Source organism: Labrus bergylta, chromosome 10 (genome assembly GCF_963930695.1).
Source record: "Labrus bergylta chromosome 10, fLabBer1.1, whole genome shotgun sequence".
NCBI lineage: Eukaryota > Metazoa > Chordata > Actinopteri > Labriformes > Labridae > Labrus > Labrus bergylta.
Window position 1 is genome coordinate 13,354,004 of NC_089204.1, and position 23,711 is coordinate 13,377,714.

At 39.4% G+C, this 23,711-nt stretch overlaps 1 protein-coding gene across 1 annotated transcript in view; it reads left to right on the top strand.

Annotated features, from left to right (window-relative positions):
* LOC109987945 (pro-neuregulin-3, membrane-bound isoform) overlaps positions 1-23,711 on the top strand; it is a 361,472-nt gene that overhangs the window by 303,011 nt on the left and 34,750 nt on the right. Inside the window, exon 4 of the mRNA XM_020639228.2 lies at positions 17,003-17,026. Within this exon, the coding sequence (XP_020494884.2) occupies positions 17,003-17,026 (24 nt within the window). The remainder of the gene's footprint in view (positions 1-17,002; positions 17,027-23,711) is intronic.

Here is a 23,711-nt window from a genome sequence, read left to right on the forward strand (position 1 = left end):
ATGTATTCTCTTTGAATAGAGGTCTCTCTCTCTTCTACCTTGCACTCTTTCTTTACTACTTTCTTTGTCATATTCTGCCACCATTGTCTTTTTAAACCCTTCTGAATCAAAGGCCTGGGAGCCGGGACGATCTAGCTTTTACGACCCCGTAAGGCAGAGTCAAAATCAGCATATTTTAATCTACTGCACAGTACATGCATCATATCACGCCCTGCAGACAAAGAGAGAGAGATTTAGAGATTTAAATCTGGAGACAAATTTAATTCACACTATCTTTATGAGATCTGATTTCATGCTCGACAGGTTTTTGTATGCAGCACAGATGATAATGCCCCAGTAATCATGCAAGTCCAATTTCCCAGAGAATACAACCCCAGGTTTCACATTGTACCTATGCATGTTTCAATCCATAAGATATAAAGGAAGCATAAAATGTGCAATGGCTTTAAGCTTTATGCTTTTATCATGGACCAACTTATGAGGGAGGGCAAGGAGAGTCACCTTGGAGTGTTTCAATAGTTGTCGACTGTGAATGGGATACATAAATTCATAATCGAGCAAATACTTGCATTTGTCCTTGAGCTTTGTATTAATCAACACAATAGAAAATTATTCAGTGGTGTTCTGGGATAGGAGCTTTTTTTTTTTTTTCAGAGGACTCAACATGTGATGAAATAAGAGTCCTTGATTCTGATTTGTTCCCATCATTTCTGTCTTTATTATTTAATGAGTCACAAGAAATCAGGCTCAAATAGATTACGTAGGCAAAACAAGAATTCCATTCATGTCAGACACTCAAAATGGTATGTATAGCAATGAATGGACATAACCATGAAAACTTTTGAAACTCTCAGACCTGTAGACTCCAGTAGACTCGCCTTAAGTCACAAACATAAAGGCTTAAACCAGCTGTAATATTTGGATTACGTGATACTCTAAGGACTCAATTGAATGCTCTTATTGGAAACTTTTGGTTTGGGTTTGTCTTTGTGACGCCTCTTGACAAAAAGGTATCGCTCACTGAGCTTGTCATCTACATCAGTAGGACATATTTTCAGATGAAAAACAATTCATCCTGCTTCCTTTTCAAACATACATCACTCACTGAATCTTTTCCATGAGACATGTTAATAAAGCCTCTTTCAGCAGCATGCTGGGAAAAATTACTACATAAATAACAACCAGCCCATCCATTACGTGTGCTGCTGATTCTGTTAAAGATAATGGCACTATTCCACACCTGGTAATCAGTCTACTGCTCTCAAGAGGTTTCAGAGGGTCTGATTAGGTCAAATGAGCCTTAAAGAAATAGCAAATACAGTTTATTTAATAGGAAAGTCTACAAAAAAACTATTGATAGCATCAAATAGAATATGCAACTTAACTTCTCTCAAATGGCTTAATTCTTGTCTTGGCCTAAAACAGTTAGAACAGCTTTTTGTGACTCCATACGAACAAAGTTCAGTGATGAAAAAGGCTTTTAGGCTAAAGCTGCTGTGATTCTCATGATGTTCTCTTATTTTTGACGTAATGTTCTGGGCTTTGAATATGCAAATGTTTGGCAATGATTCCACACCAGATTTGGATATTGAGTCCACTACATGTAGATTTGTATTAAAAGACATTATCATTCATGTAAGAACGTTCAGGTTTTTCTGAAGGAAAAGATGTCTTAGATCTAAGTCTCTGTGTGCTTTTTTTCCTCAACTAGCTTTTATGAGTTTCAGAAATAAGACAATCCTCCACAGATGGGGCTATACTAGGACTAAAGGGAAAATTCAGTCCTCATGCCTCTCAAACACACAATGATACATCTTTTATTTAACAACACATATTCCAGGTTTCACCTTGTGAAGTCATGCTTGCACTTTTGCATGTTAGCATTTGTTTGTTTGTTTGCAAGGGGTTCGAGTTGTTTCTGTGGTCCACATTTTTGCATTTGTTCTTCTGCACGGTCGCCTCTCCAGCCAGACACTCCCACGACATGTTTGGAAGTGAGAAGCAGAGTTTCTGCAGAGATCGTGTTGAATTCACACCGTCTGAGAGATGAGGAGAGAAAGTAACTGGCTTAATGCTCAGAAGTACTTGACGTCTCTGGCATCAGCCCTCCTTCTCTTTGTGGCACGGCAAATCCAGCCTACCAGGATATGGATAAAGAGCTGTCAAGTCTGCGTGCCTGACATCTTTACGATACCAAAGCCAAAAAGGAGGGGCTGAGCCAGTCTCGCTCTTGAGATGTGTGAGATGTGAGTTTCTTTAATGCCCAACTATCACATGGAGCAGATTGAAAGCCTTTGAAACCTTGATCAAGGTTTTTCATTTGCTTCTTTAAAATATCAGAAGTAATATTGCTTTCTTTGTATGGAGCTCGAGCTGCTGAGATACGGACTACTTTCAGTTTAATTGGCATGTGTCTGGGGTGAAGGAAATGGCAACATTCACATCTAGACTACCCATTAAAAACAACAAACAAGTTCTGTCTTTGAAAGCAGGTCTCTTTGAAAGCAGATGAAAACAATCCATTAATAGTGTTCACCATCTCCCCTCTCGCTAGATGTTGTGTGTTTGTTTGTGCTCGCATGTGACACGCTGTACTGGAATACAGTTTGTAACACAACTTCCCGGCTTAAATGTTACACATTTCTTTGAACTAATCCTTACGCATTGAATGGGAAAAGTACATGAAAACCTCATGCATTCATCCTCAGTTAATGTGTTGCTCTTAATCAAACATCAGCATACTGAACATATGTTGACAACAACGCAAATTGCACACATTTATCAAACATACTGAAAGGGGCGGATCCAGGGAAAATGTAGGCACTAGATTCTCAAGAAAGCTTTGTCCTCAGCAGGAGCTTGCCATGTTTCACACGCTGTTGCTCGCTGCATGATAAACCAACTGCTCTGTCCACAGTCAAGATAAATGCTGCCAGTTTAGATCAAATTCCCAGCACATTTCACCGTTATTATCATTTTACTTTCACTGAGGTGTAGTCTTCAACCGATGAAGACAAAAATGTTCTCTTTCTGCTCATATGAATGGGGCTGCACATGGTTGATGAGAGAACTGTTGGAATAAGTATGCCCCCTTTTTTTGAAGCATGCGTTCACCTGTCCTCAGGCTAATTAAGGTTTGCCCTTTAGGGAATGAAAGTGGCAGAGTCGTTTACACCCAGCATTTCCAGGTTCCAGGTGCACAGCAGGGCGTTGGCAGTTTGATAGCGATACCGCGCTCCTGTCAGCTCCTATTCAAACACACGTATTGGCAGAGGTTAATGAGCTGCAGGTGTTTCTCACTGGCCAGCTGGGCCGGTTCTGGCTCACCCGTGTGCCGACCTATGCTCAGTCTCCACCACTGCGACACCAAACATCAGAGCACACCTTGCCTGTTTAACTGCCTCCAAGAATCACCGCCGTATCACTGAACAGCATCATCACAGCTTCTATTCCTGTGAGCTGCAGCTGCTGAAAGCGAAGACCAGATTATCCACCCACATACGGAACGCTGCTGAGTGCACATGTGTGCCCCTCCCCCTCATGTGGATCCCTGAGTTTATTTCTATCATTATCCGACTGAAGGAACTGAACGGAATCAATTGAGTTCAAAATGATATCGCAGCTCTGAAAAGTACTGGCTGTGTCCTTGTGTCTATAGGTTGATCAAAGTCAATCACATTGTGTTTTCTGTCGTGCAGTGTAAATATAGCTGATCCTCTCCTTTATATTTCACTTTGCAGGCAACAACAGAATCCATACTGGATTAGTCTCTTTTTAATTAGAAAAAAAAAAAACATGAGGTTATTCTGTTGCCTGAAATGATATTCGTCTCACTGCAGGTGAACTCAAAGGCAATGCAAAATCGACTATTTCAATGGAGTCTAATGGATACTGATGGCTGAGGCCAATTTACCTTCCACCCGTCTATTGAAATGGACAGGGAAAAAGAAAGCAATCAGAAAAGAGGGGGGGGGGAGAGAGAAAGAGAAAAGAATAGAAATTCATATTGATTGCAGCAATTCATCTTGAGTGCGCCCCTGTGTGACTAGGCGTCCAAAAATATTTACAAAATTGTTTGGATTGAATATCAAAAACAATACTTTTGTCATCTGCTTCACACAGTATTGAATCTTTCCTCTTACTCATTATTCTGTTTTCCATTGAACATCTGATCAAGACTTTTTTGCCCGTTCCCACATACAAACCCTAATGGATCTAGAAGGCCCAATTTATAGTGAAGTATGGGTCTTGTCAGCTGGTGCTTAGTGAAGAATATGGCAGTGGGATGCCGATTATCTCAGAGCCGTGCAGGCTGGTATGCCCGCAGCTTGCACCCACCCTCCAGTCACAGGTCATTAATAACTGGGCAAGGGTGGCAGACAAGGCGAGGCAATTATGCTGCCTTGTCTCACTGTATAGCACATTGCTTCCTCTTTTTTTCTCTCTGTCCATTCTTCATGTTTGTCTCTACTTTTCCGTCTCGTCCATCTGCTGACCAAAGCTTTTTGTCCTTTTAACTTTGTTACTCAATTATTTATCATTCAGTATAATGAAACACTGACCTATTGCCTGTCCTCCCATTGTACACATTTGGATGAGGGAGTACAGAGTTTTGGTTGTGAGTATGTGTCTGTGCCAGGCTATCACTAGCATCTCTATTTTGTTCCTTATTTCCACGGAGACAAATTAAGGGTTAAATGTAAAATAATTTAACTGCATCAAAGTTACCCTTAGTTGAGGATTTATCTTGATCTCCTTTCTCTCCAATAAAGAAAAGAGCAACTATTGCTTATTAAATGGTTCATAATCTGGGTGCAATGTAATTGCTTATAAGTAGTCAATTTTCAAAGCTGTGTGTTGAACTTAAACAGCATTGTAGATTTTACTAAATATCTTAAAATACCAGGAAGAATCAGCTCTAAAGATAGCTTTGCACCAACATTGCATCTGACCAGATCTTGTTCCACAATCAACAAGAACACGACTGCACAAACAAGTGCAGCTATAGCACCTATAGCTGTAGAAAATGAAACTGACATCTGCAATGATGCTGCACAGCTTGCCACTTGGCAAGTTATGTAAGATAGTTCCCTATGTTTTCACTGTTGATTCAGATAGATGTGTGTGTTAGGGCATGTAAGCACACAACTTTAATAATGGAAGTAACTGTCTCATTTAATGACAGCACTCGTAATACCAGCCCCACTGAGTTAAACGATTATGACAACTTGCTTTCAACCCAGGTTGAAAAGGTTCTAATGGCCAGGAGACCTCTGTGGAGCAGCCGGCAGAAAGAGATAGTGGAGAAAATTACTTTAAATTGCCCTGTCCTAATGGCTTTTTAATGCGCCTTTTCTAAAGCTTTACTGGTTGACATCTGAGGATAGTTTCATTGTCCATCAATGGGAGGACAGTGCAAGTGATGGGAGTTTTAGTTAAGTATCATCTCTTTACAAATCTTTCCTCTGCAGAGAGAAACATCCAGAGTCTCCAGATTTAGTCTGTTTCTCCATCTCATTGATAAAAAGGCGATTTTATACGAGGCAAGCAGCCTTTTGATGCCTGCAGCTCAACTATACAATGGTGTACTGTACAACGGCTCCCTTTTGTGACCAGTTGAGTATTATGAACGGCTAGTAGGGCCCCGCTGGAGGATCTCAGGCAGTGGCCGGACTCAAAGTGTTGCACTTGCTGATTCTGTAATAGTTGAGTCTGGAAGAAATACATCCATAGAAGACTTTTTCTAAGTTGCCAGGAGAAAGAAACTACCTGATTTTGTTTACTTCTCTCAGTTAAGCAAAGCAGGACTGCATCATTTTGGTCACCTGGGTATCAAAAGATAACTTTGAATCAAATATGACCCCTAGGTTGCAGTCCTCTTTGCAAACTTTATTAGATAGGGCACTCAAACTGGGGGGGTGAAACTATTAATGGAAGTTTATGCCATGCCTATGCAGGAATTGCCCCTGAGGAAGCATGTAAACAGTGAATAAGAGGGGATCGAAAATGGACCTCTGTGGGGCCCCACAAGAAAAAGGAGCGTATCGAAGCATTAAGAGAGTGACAATATTATCGTAATAAGGTGTTTCAAAAAAGGACTATTGTGCATAAATTATCATACCAAACAGAAATGAATGTGTCCCTTTAATGTGCAGAGATACCTTTGGCCATCACTGCTTACATTTTCAAAGTAATCTTTGAAGAGAACCTGCGGATTTTCAGATGTACATTAATAGATTTTCGAAAAACTAGCATGAGTTTGAAAGTAGCATTCCCTCATTGCTCCGTCTACACCCAACACCTCCCCTCTGTGCTACCTCAAAAGCCACGCCCCTCACATGCACAAGCGCTTTGAGTGTGCGCTCGTGCAAGTGGCAAACATTGGTCATAGTTTTTACATGCTTACAACTGCTACAGATGACAGATTTTCTTCCTTAATTTTTCAGAGTACATTTCATTATTAATTCATGTCAGGACCTAAAGACAAGTTCAACCAAAATTTTAAAAAGTGTATCTGGAGAAAATTACCAACCCTGCCTTTAAATGAAAAATGTATGAGAGTGTTTAATATAATTGAGATAAGTTATGCATACTTGATTTTAGAGCTTTCATAATCACTTTAGATGTAACATAGAAACTACATAGGTGAAACTTAAGTCTTATGGAATATTAAGTGCCTCCTAAATAAATTAAATTCAACGCTTGGAGAAGTAGTCTAATTGCATTGTGAACGCCCATAAGCATGATTAATTATAAGCTTGGAAAACCAGTGGACTTCTCTCCAACTGACCTGTTCTACTTCACAACCCTTTACCTCCTAAATCCAGTCATCCATCTTCCCCAGTTTTCCCTGTCTTCTTTCCTGCTTTCTCTCTTTTTATAAGACTGAATTCATCCCACCATGTATCTTTTGGGCCCCTCTGTTCAGCCTGACTGAAGCTAAGTGTCTGAGTACATTAAGGTATGCTGCTTTGCCTTTGGTGCACCTCAATGTGGCTCTACTCCAGTAGCCTGGAGTCATTAAACCTCCCAAGAACAAGAGTACTGATCAAGGATCACTGCTCGGGTTGTGTGTGTGGCCATATTAAACTACTTTGCATTAAGGGGAACACTGGTCTTTTATAGATGGTGAGACAAAAATAACCCCAGCTATCCTCAGATTACCTTCCTTTGCTTTCCTTTACTCAAAGTGCTCTTACAGGATTACTCGACCCATGAAACAATGAGTTACAACTGTCAGTATAAAAGGAGCAAGACAACGGAACAACGCTGACATGAGTTCAGCCACGTGTACATTTTAATGCAACCATTACATAGAAAATCTGAAAAAGGGAGGAGATGCTTTGAATTAGCTCAGAATTCCAGGTGCAATGGCTTTGTTCTCATTCGTACTTTTAAAATCCTACAAAAAAATCTTAAATTTGTTTTGGATGTTTGATCAGGGCCCTGGGAATATTTAAAACGGCTTGCCAACTTTCACTCAAGAAAACTCCATTCAAAAGCAGTCATCTCAACTCTTTAAATTTCCTGTGCCCCGTATGTAGGCTGGCTCATCATGTCCAAGTCAAGAGTGGAGGAATTGGTTATTTATCTAGCATTCTGAAATTACTGTGGGTAATGAAATATAGAGCGAAAAAGGTGGGATGGACGGAATGAGAGACAGGGAATGACAGTCGTGAACTGTATGTGACCTATGTATATGACATGTGCCCTGCCCTGCTGAATCATGGGCTACCCTCTGTATGTCTCCATCCATTCTCTCCTTCTCTTTCTTCTTTATCTCAGTCTGTCCCCCTTGCCTTTCATGTACTCCCTTCTGCAACTTTCCTTATCGCTTACCAGAACTAGCCAAACTCTCTTTTTGACATATCCTGCCTCTCTCTTTCTGTCTCTCTTCTTCATCCCCCTCATCCTGCCTCCTTCTTCATTTCATTGCTTTTGGGAACAGTTTACTCTTCCCCACCTCCTCCTCTCTTACTCATTCATCCTTGCAAAGCCTGTCGGCGAGCCACCCTCCTCTCTGTGTCTCTCTCTCTCTCTCTCCCTCTCTTTCCTTCCTCCTGGTTTCCAAAAAAGCCCCAGAGGCATCAGTGATTCACTGGCTGACCTTCCTCTGCTACATCTGAAGGCTGGCTGGCTCAATTTCTCCTTTACATTTCTGCAAAGCCGTGTAATCAGTGCTATAGACACCTTTGGAAAATTAAACTTTAATCTATGGGCATGCTTTATGATGCAGATTGGTTTATGAGCTATCCTAAGGTATGTTTGGTAATGGTGATCATCATGAAGCATATGCTACAAGGTTAGCTTATTTAAAGCCTCATTATTAGCTAGGGAATTCAATCGTCACAGTTCTATTGGGGAAAGGGGTTAATTTGAGTCCTCTGTGATGTAAAATTGTAAAATTTTCTGATGTTCGTTAATGATGAATTACAGAGTAATTAGGGAGCTGTGATTTACATGGTGACTAATAGGCATAAAATATCATATCAAAGAGAAATTAATCTCTTTGACAGATCATTTTCTTTACTCTGGAAGCTGATGAAATGAGAGCAAAATGTACCCACAAAGGCTTTTGATAACGGACAGCAAACGGCTTAGAGGTAGGCTTATCCTCACCACTTTGGAGTTTTATGACAAACCTGAAAACCTGCCCGGCAACAAAGAGGGTGCAATGAGAGGTTAGGTACAGTTTTTTTTTTTTTTTGTTAATAATAATTTTGGATTTGAGACACCAGTAAAAGCAATAGCATTTAATCTCTCATTTGAGGTCTGTAGCATCTTCATCTACCTCGTGTATTGTATGCTGTACCACCTGAGACACCTGACTGAGACTTCAGTTTAAATATTGTTTGATAAAAGACTTAACCGTAAAGGATAGACTTCCATTTTTCCTTTTGCTGACATAAGAACAATCATACAGAAATATATGGATCTAAGAAAGTGCAGAGAATGATCATTCTATTGCATGAACAGGAGCTTCAATTAAGCACAATACATTTCATAACCTTGAAAGGGTAATATTCAAGTGATAGAATCAAACAGATCGTCTCTATTTTGACTCAAACAACACAACCACACAAGCAAAGGCATACAAAGTTTCCCAACGGCTACACGGTACCACTAAAGATGACTGTGTAGGGAACAGGTCGAGGAAACAAGCTCAAGCTGAGGTAGAGGAGGCATGTTAAGGAAAAGTGAGTATCAAAAAGATAAATCACATCAACACACAAAACCCCCAAACCTCCAGGAACACATTGAACATCACAAATTGATGATGCATAAAAGATAAAAATATAAAAGGGTTCAAGGTGTCACTGGATGGATGTGTAGGTTTAGCCTCAGGAAGAGATGCTCAGAGATGTGACCCTGAAGATGATTGCCAGCTCCCTGTAGGCGTTCCCACACTGACTCAGAAGTTGTCACTATGCTTTTTCTGCATTTTCCTCCCTGCTAAACAATGCCGATTAGAAACAGTGGCTTGTTTGCAGATTTGGAAAATTACTCCAAGTCAAAATACATTTCAGTTGAGATCCTTGTGAACTCTGGTTTAATCACCAATATTTGACTTTGCAAATTATTCGCATGCTATACATTTTACATAATTTCCTCCCACCTATCACGAACAGTTTATGAATATACTTCAGACTCATTTAAATAAAAGGCTCCTAGAAACATCACTTGTGTAAAATGTGTCCTTGTGCAGGCTCCAAATGGCTCAGTCAATTAATTTGAGAGTGAAAATGATTTCAACCCTGCAACTCCAAACAAAAGCAGAGTCAGTTAAAAGTAGTCTCGAATGGTTAGACCTCTCTGACTCATTTTGAGTCACTTTGCTTTACTGCTCAGCAGTGAGCGTGGAATAATGGTACCCGTCAAACAGAGATGAAGGTTGAATTTTCTTAGGCTAAATACAAAAAAAAAAACGGGAGCAGGCGATTCTAATTTGTGTGTATTTATGTCTAATGGACTGAACATTTTCATGGAGAGTAAATGGCCATAATGCAAATATGTGGGTAGTTAAGGTTGAAAGGATTAAATAGAAAGAAATGTCAAATTCACCCTTACCTCTCAGACTCCCTCTTGGCTTGCTTTTTGAATTTGACTGTGTGACCAAAGGCTTGGAAATATGTGAAATTCTCAAGATTCGAAGATTCATAAAATTGTATTGTCTATCACATAGTGACAGAAACTTACCTCTGGTTAGAGGCTAAAGTAACATAAAAACATTCACATCCAGTAGACTCACATAAAATCATACCAAAAGTTCCATAAATAGGTAAAAGCACATGTGCAAAGCAAGTTAAAAAGAAATGTTTATCTAGCCTTGTTTAAAATCTGTTTTAAACATTTCCCCTTAAAATGGACTGTTCTCAAAAGATTATTCATCAGTTTGATTATAATTTTAAGGTTAACACTGAATCTGTAAAGCTGCTAATTCCTATAAGAGCTGTAAATGTGTATCATAATACTGCGTAAAAAGTGAGGTTTTGAAGCTAAAGAAGGCAAAAATAAAGGATAAAAGTATAGTGTATTAAGAATATCATGAGGCCGAGCATTAAGCCTTGAGGCACACCCAGTGAAATGAATCATGCCAAGAAAGTTAATTGAAGAGAGACACAACTGAGACGAAAGAGAACAGATAAATATACTCTAAGGACACACTTAAGATATTAACTATCTGGCGAGTTCTTTCCCTCAGAAACATATCTTAAACTTAAGCTGCTATGTTCCACTGTCTTTATTTCTTAATCATTGACTTAAACTGTCTGCTGTATATGGTGCAAGTCAGGCACTAAACAGGATCTGTTTGCTGAAAACAAATACATGCCGCATTTTGAAAAGGTACAATGAACATCAATAACTAGCTAAAGGGCTAGTTTTCATTGGTAGTCCCAAACAACCATAGATGACAAATCATGTGTCTCAAAACTGAACCATCAACTAAAAGAGGCCAAATATTTGGAATTGTATAACTTGAGCTTATCTGATTCATGTTTACCTAGAGTGAGTTTCAGGTAGTTCAATAAGTCTTAAGTAGCCTGCTCTCCTCCCAAACCCTGTTTTAAGGACAAATGCTATTGTGTAGGTGTAGAGCAGACAGATTAGAAAAAAGGTCCTCAGGTCTCCCAGGTCAGAGGATAAGATACCTTGTTTCCATAGCAACTGCTGCAGACAAAAACAAAATAAGATGGATTCAAGAGAGAAACAACAAGTGATATAATGATCAAACAGGTTATTGTAAGACAAGATTCAAATTCAACAATGGCAATCAGTAATGAGACTTTTAAAACCTGATTAGAGACAAGACAGTTTTGGAAAGAGAATGTGTTGCTGCAATATTATCAGCAGAATACCAAACCCTTGGTCAGCAGATATAACAGATTCATTTTTTTTGGGGGGACTATTTTTTCAAATATGTTCTCTCACTTTCTTACCCCAAAAAACAATCGTTTGGTAGGCATTAAGATTCCATTCATATTAGAATATGACTATTTTTTCGTTCTGATGATTATAAATGCTTGAGGTGTTTTTGTATTTCATTTACTTCACTGCACAAAAACAAGCTATGATCCCACTGGATGTGTACCTGCACCTGGAAAGAATCTTGTAAACAACAAATTATTGTGTAACAAAGAGCAGAAGAGAGCCAAAGGGAGAGACACAGACTCTCCTTTCCCATCACATCATTGTGTGACTTGTTCATGCTGAAATTAATCATGGCTCAAAAAGTGGACAATGCAATGCCATCATTTAGTTTCCCTCCACTTCTTCAGAGCCTCCATCTGTCAAAATATCAATTTATTTCCAGCTCTCTAAAGAGCGCTGGGCACTAATTGGAAATAGCATGTAGCGTAGTCTCTGTTCTGCACACTTGGAGAGTGAAGCTATCAGTCAGGCTGAGATGTGAACATGATGCAATCACTCCCTCATGCCCATCTGCAGAATAAATCATTTTTTATCTGTCTGAGGGAAGAGAACGAAGAACATTATTATGCCTGTTTGTGTGTGTGTATTCAGTGTTCGTGTAGACACATAAACACAAACATTATCAGTATTAAGGAAAAGGTTCACTGGGGAATCTGCTGAGGAAAAGAGTCTTCTTAGGAGCAGAAATGGTTGGATGCTGAGGTTGTTAAGAAAGCAAAACAGAACATTTCAAAAGAAAAGCAGCTGAAATTAAACATAAACGCTAAACGTCATATTCATTGACATAACCCCATATGAAAATATCTTAGATGATCATTTTAGAAAATAAGGCTACATTCCAATATCAATCTTTTTACTTTTGTTTCAAATGAATGAAACAAAATGAAATCTATTGGGCTTACATTGTCTGCCATGAATCGAGTATCACAATAATGTATGGGTCAGCTATTTTAATTAATACAGACATGCAGTACATGAACTTTTCCTTTAACAAAAGGCAAGTGTGCCATGAGGTCACAAGTGAGGCATTAGCCAAAGTATATTTATAATAATTGAAAGACTGTCACATTTGGACTCTTGTCTGTTCATCATTAATCTGTAGTGAAATAGATATTACATCCGACTGATCATGAAGTGTATTTCTGTTGTGTTTTTTGCTTTTTGAATGATGGTGATCGGGGCTACACCTTTGGCAGTAATTCACATGTTTTCTGGCTGGAAATTATAATACTTTGGTCGTGGCATAAAGAAGGCATATTGCAAATATTAATCTCGGACATTTTAAGCATTATCTTTAATATTAAAATGTATTTTGAATGCTAAAAACAGTTTTTCTATTTTCACAGGAATTTTTTTGGTGTCTATTAGCCAATTACAACTGGGTATTTGTGTGTATGGCACAAAAAAGGGTAAAGCACTGGTAAATATCACATGTAATTAATCATGTCAAAGAAACCCAATCAGCCTTGAAACATGACATTTTCCTTATTGATGGATAGCATGTGAACTCGTCCAACATAGTCCCATAGATACCAGTCTCAATCTGTCAATCAAAGTGACATAATCAAGTGTGTTGATGACTGAGGTGCAGTTAGAATATGTTACTGCTTTATGCCTGTATTTATTAGAATAAAATAAGTGACCCTGAAGAGGCAGTCTTGTTATTTTTTTTTAATCAAATGATGCCACCTCTGATGAATTCTTACCTCTACTGATTTGGAATACTGTTTTATTTAAAATATTTATTTTGAACGAAGCAGAAGTGCTTGGTCATAGCTGCCCTTAGAGAAGAGCATCATATACATCACTGGCAATGCTTACATTTATATTTCACTCAAAAAGAAACAATATGTTCTGCAAGCAGGAACATTTGATGTCATTCCTGATGGTAAGAGCCAGATTAATTTAACCAGTTTTTCTGATTCTGATTGTCTGTCTGGGCTGCACTGGATTAATCAGGTGACATAGAGAAGTCCCAAGGTGAAGGATAAAAAGCACATGGAGGCTGCTATAAATGTTGATTTTTTTTTGCAACCAGTTGATTTCCCGAAAAAAGTAATAAAAAATGTACTTTACTTAGTTTGTAAATCAGTAGGGTGTGTGTCTCAGTGGAGGTCAGCTAATCTGTCTTCCACTGTGAGGCTCACTCCAGAGATGGAAGTCAGCAGCAGGAACCTACCCCCCCCCCCCACACACACACACACACACACACAAATATCCAGTCACCACATGTGCATCAACACGGAAGGGAAGTAGGGCGACATGCTACAGACTCCCTGCCACCCACACCTGCCTCTGCCTCAGGCTGTAGACCAACAGCAACACACACACACACACACACATACACACAGTGGGGAGTATCTGCTTTCATGTAAAATGCCACATTGATTTGCTCAGTGTTTTCATCTATAGGTTCTTGTATTGTGTTTGACTTATATGAAGAGATGATTGCTTATTTCAAGGACATTATTTTACTGGGCTTCAGACTCCATGTATGCCATGTTGCATGAGCACAAACAACAGATACAGAAGGCTTACCAACACTGAGTAAGACACTAAGTATTCTGACCCTCGGCTTAAATAAAGAATCTAAAAACACGTTCAAGTTGCATAAAGTCAAACCTTTACGTTAGAGGAAATATTCATATACTTTCTACACATTACACCTGAGTCAGAAGGAGTATAGCTTCCTTCATGTTGTGCCTCCCTTTGACAAACCTTTGTGATGGGGAAATAAGCTTTCCCTGTTTTGGGGAAGTTTTCAGCATGTTTGGACTCAGATATAACATCTCCAGTGGTATCTGCAGGCAAACCGAATGATTCAAAGGCCATCAGTTCCCACAGAAGACATTTAGCATATGACACGTAGTGGGCCCTTCCATCTAAAGTGGTTTACAGTAGCAGCTGTGCATACATCTTGAGTATGAGTTGCCCCGGTGGGAACTGAAGCTCATATCCTGACAGTGCTGGTGCTGATATATGCTGTACCCACGGAGCTACACAGAAAATGAAATCCCTAACCTTGGCAGCTTTAGTGCTAGGCTCTACTCATTGAGCTCCATGGGAAATTGAGTTTCTAACCCTGGTAGTGGCAGCACTTATAGTTGTACCCATAGGGCTGCAAGAAGTGCAGAATTTCAGAGGATAGATCACACTGTCATTTTCTGTTGGATTTGTAGAGGTCGGTGGGGTCACTTAAGAAAACAATATATACGAACTTGAGCAGATAATGGCAGACAAATAAAGGATTTTTGTCTAAGTCAACAAAAAACCTCAAGGTTAAGGGTCACATATAAATCAAATGCACATGTTCTTCTTACACTTATATGTGTTTCTAGCCTGTCTACAAATCGCAAATCGACAAAAGTCCATCCTCTCCGTCTTTTGCCTGCTCCACTTTTCAGAAAATGTGTGCTCAAACAGGCCATTTGGAGTAACCCCTCCCCTAGGTGGCTGACACTCCCACATCTAGGTGTTTGTTCTGTCCTCTGAGTCTGCTTTCTTACCCTAAACAATAGGGCATGGTGCAAGAAAGAAGAGCCACCCAAGCCCTTCCACAGAGGCGTGGTCAAACACAGCTCATTTGCATTAAAGCATAAGCAACAACAGCCTGTTTTAAGAAGGGCTGAAATAGAGGATTTTTTAGGAATGATAGAATATAGGATCAGAGTAGAATTTTAGCAGGAAACTTCACAGATATGTTACGGGGAGCTCTGAGACTTATTTAAACTAGTTGAAAAGGAGTATAAAATGTGACCTTTACATTTTGGCAGGCAGACAACAGGATGACATTTTTTTGGGGAAACTATGGGCATTAAAAGTGAAGGGTTTCTGGGCATGTTTTGACTGACAGATTAAAAGGAAGACCTTGTTTAAAAAAAAGACCTAATTTAAAAAAAAGTCTTAAATATCTTTCTTATACCCTTTTGTGATCCAAGGTTTTCAACAGTTTTACAAATATATAGGCCCTGTCCACTCTCTCTTAAGGTTGTTATACAAACTGGAAAGTTGACAAATATTTTTCAAAACCTGAAAGTAGGTCTTTTCAAAAGCTTTCATGTGAGAGCAGCATTTATCTTGTTCATCCCCTCCTGTCCTGCATCATAGGTATTTTTGAAGAGCGAAATCAAGAAGGCGGAGGAGAAAGGTCTCTGGGTCATTGGTAAAGTGAAAAATGATCCGCTTACATCCTTGCTAACATTCCCTGAAAAGATTGGGGGCAGATTGGACAGAGCTGTTGGCATTAGAAGAGACCAGCTCACCCACTCTAAGATGTAGGGCAGGGCCACTCAGAAGATAAAGTCACTGTCTGTGCGGTGAAAGCCAGCGGTGACACCACAGACAGCACTTCAGCACTTCCTCTAGATTACCTTGAAGTCAGAGAGATGGATGTCAACAGTCTTATAGAGCTCAGAATAGTCACTGTAGCAATGAGCAAATATGAAACTACATTTATTTAATGCATTATTTTAAAGAAAATTGATTCAGGAAGGCAAGATGGTCATTTTTAGGGCTCAAAAATCAGTTTGGAATTCACCTCACTACTTCATTATTGCTTAGTCACAAATCAAATCTCATTGTAGAACCAAAGTAAACACAAAGAGTGCCAAATCAAACAAGTCAACATTAAACAGAAGCAAATTGTAACTTGAATACATTTTGCATTAATGTACAATCATGTACTGTAAGTGCACCACAGAATATAAACCAGATAATTCCTTTACTCTTTACAAAACAAGAGTTTGACGAAAATATAAGTTTGTACGACCAAAATGTCCTTTGTGAGTGGTTATATGAGTGTTCTCTTACACGTCTCTTTTTTCAGCTACCAACTCGAGTTTCAGTGTGAGTGTGAGTGTGAGTGTGAGTGTGATTAGTGAGTGTGGCAAATAGGTTAACAAATGTTCATCTCTGACCCAGCTGTCAGCCCTTGAAATGCATTGTAGGAAATATTTAGACATCAAGTTTTACAAAGAAAATGTCTAATCCAAAAGAAGCTGTTTTATGTTTATTGCCAAATAAGAAATGTGAAGTTAAATTTCTTTTCGACATGAAACTGTTGAATACATTTAAAAAAAAACGATATAAGCCTGGTATCATGAACAAACAATCTTAAACTGCTGTCATCTTAAGATTCAAAAGTTGCTCAGTGATAATTTGTCCAAAGAGATAAATACTGTTTATCCTGTTAAATTACTGTTAAATCCTGCGGAGTGAATAACTCCTTCTCTTTTAATGAGAGAGAGGCTGTTAAAATGAGGTCAGGGTTCAGTTTAGAGTCCGGGAATACGTCTTCATCATTACTCAGGGTCCTCACAAATACAGCAACGCAAGTGTGTGTCCATGTGTGTGTCTTTCTTGTATCATTATGAGCATGTGTCTCCCGACTCCATGTGACAGCGGCTAAACTACAGATACAGCAGCTTCTATGAAAGAACAACAAGTCAGTTATGATCTGGCTATTCGCTGTGACACAATGCTAACGCACACTATTCTTAATAATAACTTGGTTCTCTCTCTCTCTCTCTCTCTCTCCCTCTCCCTCTCTTCTCCCTGCTGCCTGGAACGACAGATCACTTGGGCATCGAGTTTATGGGTAAGGAAGCTTTTTCTTGTCTTGCATTTGCATGGGTCACGACTGTAAACATCACAGCCTTTCATGTGAGATCAACGCTGTGTTGTGTGATTACTTCCATACAGTACATGCAGTGTTTATGACATGAGCAAAATGGCACACGGACGTCCCCTAATCGCATATGGCATCGTTATATCATCCGCCTTGGAAACAACAAAGACAAATGGTGTCAATATGAATGTACATTCTTATACTCTCACCCATCAACCTTTCTCGGTGCACATGCTGCACTGCGTTCCTCTGCATTATTAGCCCCCTCTGTCACTCTCCGCTTTCTCTACACATATGTATTTACTTTATCTCCATCTTTATGATGTCTCCTTTTTTTTTTTTTATCGTGCTCTCTTTTTCTCATTCTCTTTCTCTCACAATCGCTTATGAAGTGTCCCCTCAGAATACCAATGTGCTGCAGTCGCCTTGGAAACAGCAAGAACAGAGATGCAGGCAGAAGTACAGTGAGGGAGCTTTTATGATGTTGGCACTGTTAACAAATGCTCTCCTCATTAGGACGCGTGTGTGCATATGTGCGCACATGCAAGGCGCATGTTCTAAAGAGTGTGTTCGTGGTGCCCGTAGTTCTCACAGATGCGAGTTAGATGAGATTCTTCCAGTGATTGTGCGATGGATATTCTTGTGTTTGCTTGCGAGTCTGTGCGGGGTGGTTGCCAGCGGCTCGTCACTGCCAGGCCTCCTATCTCTCTCTCTCTCTCTCTCTCTCTCTCTTTTCTCCAGTTTTTGGCTCTCCTCTAACAGACTCTGTGTCAGGTATCACAGCTGAGAAGCTCTAGTTAAACACTACATATGCTTGTTGTTAACTAGAACCCCCCTCCTACTCTCTTGTTTGGCTTAATTTGGGCCTTTTCCACAAAGACAGATTGAAAAGCAATGGATCATCTGGGAAATTGGCCTCCCCCAGGTTTGACATGCTTGCTGCTTCTATATTCTCAAAGTAGAATTTCACGGGAACAAGCAGCGTCATGCCTTATTTTCTTCACTGCACGATGTCTGCATTTGCAGTCAAATGAACAAAAGCGTCTTCTTTTCTTTTCTTTTTTTCAAGAAACTTGCTGAGACTATGCAAACTTGGCAGTGACAGATGATCTATTCCACAGAGCTATCTCACAGGTTTTCCCATTTATATTCAGTGAGAGGTTTTATGCCTCTGCAAAAATGTTCAGGCTGCCACATTTTTTTTCTTTGCCTTGCTAACGTCTCTGGTTCTGCCAATATCGTCTCCAGCATTGTGCTAAGAAGCGAGTGGATAGATAAGCACCTCACACACTCAACCCTGGGTTGTAAAAGTTTGTGCCTTTTAAAATGGTTTCTCTTTAGAAAACACAAGGCTTACTTACTAAACTGCAAATAAAAACAATTGTATTATTATGATTTGGCAATTACATAACGTTTTTTTTTATAGACCCAAAATGTGGAGCAGGATTAAGATCAACAAGGCTGCATTGTAAAATCTTGAATCATTCCTTCCTATACCTTCTTGTTTCTGAATAGTAACTGATGCCATATCATCTACAGGGAGGACCCTTGTAACCCACACATTCATAATTATGTCTGAAGAAAGTCGAATGGCATACAAAACTGTGCTTCATAGTGTCTCAATGACTCGGCTGACCGATCCCTATTATGTTCTATGCAGGTGCTGCAGCAGTTAACTATATAAGACATTGAAAATAAGGTGGTGCTTTTACAGAAAAAAATCTTTCCTCAAAGTTGAGTTGAGTTCTAGTCAGATGGCCTGTGGCAAATAAGAGACACCTATTAATCTGTTGCGAAAGGTAGCTAGCCAGCTCTATGAGTCTCAGCTGACCTGTCATGTTTGTAAGTCAGTCAGACAAATATGTTAAAAAATCAATTTATTTTTTTATTTTTTTGAAAATGTATTTCAGGGAGAGAGAGTGGGGAGTGACATGCGGGAAAGGAGCCACAGGCTGTTTGGAAGGCTATAGCCTCCATACATGGGCCGCGCGCACTAACCACTGCGCAACCAGCGCCCCAGAAATTATTTTTAAGAACTGGTAAAATATTGAAAGCAGACAATTGAGGTAAAAAAATCATAATGTGAGATTAAACGGGGTGCATGTTTATTTCTATTATAGAGGTGGCGTTTTTTCCCATTTCAATTACTTACCATACAATTTAGTGTACATGATGCACTTTCACTTCATAATTTTTCATCTAAAAAGTTGGCTGCGTCCTTTATACCAGTGCAACCAAAATGTAAAATGCTGAGACATGCGGCATCATGACCACAAGTGCAGCCACCACCATCACCCGCTGTCAGCCTGACGCCAGTGAAAAACGCCACCCTTCATTGTGTATTCCAAGCAGCACATTTGTGGAGCAAAACATTATAATGCTTCTCAAGAAAACAGTGGTATACTGTTAAGTTAATAAACCTTGTGGAGTCCTGGGTTGACCCCTCAATCAAACACAAGTGGGTGACAACGGTTGGTGGAGAGCATGGGTCCCTGTCTCCCAACTATCAACATCACTGTAGGCTGAGAGCTCAACTACAAAAGCTTGTAGGATTGCAAACTCCACATGGTGAAAACAGTTGTTACCAGGAAGAGCAACACAGCAGCACATAAACTGCACGTTGTGGACTTTGCTGAACACAATGGAAATTGATGAGACTGCATGTGTCTTATCTACTGCTGTGACTTGTATTCTGGATTTCATGGTACATATATAATTCAGTTAAGATCTCCTTGACAGCAGCGATCAGAGTCACGTTCAAGGGTTGAAAATAGAAAAGAAAATGTCTCTAGGCTGAGATCTCTTCACCCAGGGTACTACCCATGCAGGATGTAATGAAACAGAGTATACTTACATATCAAAGATCGATCCTTATCCTATACATTTTTTATACTAAAGAAAAAAAGGGAGACTGTCTTTCCTCTATGTAGTCAGTCACTCGTGTGCATCAATATTTCCATTCCATCAGAGATCAGTGAGCTCTGACTGGAAGATGTTCCAGCGGGTTGTAAATCGATGTTTTAGCAAAGTCTAACAGGCAGCTATTTTTGGGGGTTTGGATGGATTTTAAGTCATGTTGATTTTCAATTTTCTTCTGGTGGGTTTAAAGTGTTTTAGCTGGAAGGATGCAAAGAAGATCAGAGATGAATGTTGGAGACATTTGTGTTTTGATGTATCTTGACAGCTGGGATAGGTGATAGTCACAATCATGTCATCTTTCTTTAAACATGTGGAGGTGCATGAGACAGAAAAAAGTGAATTTCACTAGTGGTCCACTTTGACAACTTAGTGACTGAAACATTGCGTAAATGTGTCCAGTGCTGCTTAATGACAAATAGAGAAGGAAATGAGCAACAATAGACAGACAGAGGAGGAAGCACAAATCACTCTGGTGCTCACAGAGATGACTTTTCAATCAAACTGCACAACAATTTCTTCATTTATTTTCGGAGAATGCCTACGAGTGAACTTCTAGAATTCCTGTCAAAAAAAGAATATCCTGCAATCTCAAACAGGTGCACACAGTTTTAGAAAGAAAGTTTACCAGTCAAATATTACCTGTCCAGATCTAGATGTATATGTGCACCGATATTGGCAAAACAAACCTTACAGGAGTTTAACTTTTTTATTTGACAGTTGTCAGAAAACAAGAGTGACAAACTTCACAAATCTTTAAAGGTTGCAGTTCATAAAAAGATTATTGGGCTCTTGTAACAGCAAAAACAGCAGATCTATATCACCAGAAAATTGTCCCAATTTTTCTGTGTATGAAAAGTCAAGTTGCATTATTTCTAAGACACCAGACAACATGAATTGACCAGAATTATGTACAACTTTCACAGCAAGACTGATGTATATTGAAGAGAGACACAGAGGTAGCATATAGCTGCATTAGAAAGAGGGGTAGAATGGTCTGGTGTCTATGATGACAAAGAGTTGTACTAACAGTTTTTTAAATACAGATTGAGTTTGAGGAATTAGCTGCATCGGGAAATCACAAAGTACAAATACTTGTTTTCTGTTCTTGGATAAAGTTGCAGGTATCTGTGCTCAGATTCAGTTTTCAGACTAATTTTCCTGCGGCGACAATTTAATGTGACAACAAGGAGAACTTATAGTGACGTGGAGAAATGTTAACATTGCAAACCACATGATTGCAGATTCAGAATAGCAGAATGTTCTGTATGAATGATTTAAGCGTTTTCCGAAATATGATATAAGGTTGAGCTGCAAGGAATTTCCTTCGCATCGTTTCTTTTTGTCATTTATATTGGGAGGATATTTAGGAGTCTTTACTTTTTTTTCAATTTGGTTAACATGTTGAATTGGTAAATTTGGTAAAAGAGTTTTCTTTGTTTTTACAGAAGTTTCTCTACATTTATTTTAACAAAAAGCGTACATTTTAAAAGCATCAGAAGCTCAAGATGTGGCACATTAGCCGATCTCATCACATACTGGAAGCTATATAAAGGCACATAAGCGATTTGATGTGTTCTTTCAGTTCAGCAGCAGCCACAGTGGGAATGGCTTAAACCAACATCAATGTAACAAGTTACATTATAGTCAGAGAAAGGAATTAAAGTTTGTGTAACCTCTCCCAGATCATGGGCCAAGAAATAATATGTGAGAAGAAAATATGCATATATTCAGCATGGAAATGGGTGAATAAAGCCATCCGGGTAATAGAGGGAAAGGACCATGACCAGCCAAGAGAGTATGCTTACTCTTGCACAGCAGACCTGCATAAATAAAGTTTTTATCCTCCATCAGCAGTCTGTACGGCATATGAAAAATCTAACACTCAGGGCTGTGAGGCAGCCATGCTGGAGAATCCCATCCTGCTTCGCCCACCCGCGTCCTCTGATCTCCTCGAACTACATTATGTCATTGCTCTCATTCACCCATTCCTGTCAATGTCAGCTGCTCTTGGCACAGGCACAAGCAAGGAGATATGATGTGAAGAGCTGAACTAGTATTATACGCCGCACCAGGAGTTCAGTCTGAGCATTTAAAAGTCCCATTGGTCTATTATAATATTCCACTGAGAGGATATAAGCCTCTTGTTTGTGGGTGATTAACTGTTACATGCTAATGGGAAAGCCAAATACAGCCACATTAAGTTGACCATTTTAAATGAATATTTAAGTCAGTGTGGTGCTACAGTATTGTGCAAGCCACATGAGTTATGTTACACTAAAGGGAAAGAGCCAAAGCCCTCCATGAGGTGCACTGCAAACCAGAAATGTATATCACTATGATAAGTTGTAGCTAAAACTAAACTGTGTACTTGAGCAGTGAACAATGTTTCCATTGCATTGGAACCCTAGAAGAGGGAATGGCTTATTCAGGAAATAGTCGGACCCTCAGGGAATAGTGGGAAAGGGAGTTGCAGCTTGTTAAAATCTTTCACATGTTGATTTTAAACTTGTGAAAACAAAACTTAATGATCTTGGAGTTTTTTTTCTTTACCTATAAGTAACTATGAGTGAAAACGCCTCTCCAAGAGGCCATAATGAGGTCTTTGTTGACTATGTGGAGGACAGAATTCTTTAAAACGCATTGGAAGACCTGCTACTGGACGCTTTGTCAGGCATTTTCCCGTACATGATATGGTACAGTAAATGAAAAGAAGTCACAAAGTAGGTCTGGATATCATGAGTTATTTAAGGGATTGGTTTCAACTTTAGTGTGGAGGCATAAGTAAGCCGAGAGGCAGCCTCCTGAAGGACATTTGAAACATCAAACACTGCATTCTGGTTTCCTTCTAAGGGATTGTTTTTTTCTTAGGAATGTCTTTACTGAAAGAAACTGATACACAATCTTTTTTATGTAAGTCATGCACATTCAAATGAGCAAGATAGGAAAGTGTTTACTGCTCCATTTTCTTCAACTGCATGCTCCCTCTCCCCTCCAAGTGGAAAATTCAGAATGAGTAAATGCTTTCCATAGTTAACTCAAACAGCCTTTTGCAGTTTTATAGTCTGGAAAAAAGAGAAATGCATTTTTTTCCTGTTCTTGTTTGTCTGAAAAATTAGAAATAACTTTTTTTTTTGTCTGAGCTGATCTATACTGTGGACAAGCATGACTTTTACTAGACTCTTTCCAGGCCTAGAAAACACTTGTTTTAACTCCATTAATATATTTCCACAATAATCCTAACTTTAGTGTATGCTCTCTTACCTGTTTGGTTGCCCTCTTCTCCTGTGATTGTTATTGATGGCAGTAAAGAAGTGTTGTCTTGTATGTGATCTATTAATTATCACTGGTCTATGGAGTAGTTTACAGCACCTTACAGCCTGTTGGAACGAGTCCATCACACACTCACACACTGAGGTGTTTTAGGGCACACTCACACCAGTAAAGTTGTCCCGTACCGTGCTAAAGCATTTCCCCGCTGGCCTGCACTCACACTGCTCCAGGACTAACTGGGCCTGAGCACTTCTACATACCGTCATAATACAACAAATGCATGACTTTACATTATTATGAAGCATGCTTAGTTAGTTTACAAAAAAGGTGGACTTGAGAAAAAAAAAAACACGCTGTCAGGTCCGCGTCCACTCATCGGAGAACAACACAGAGAACATGAGAGGTACTTTACCGACTTTGTGGCTTATTTTGACTCATTTTAGTCAGATACAGCCACAACACTCTG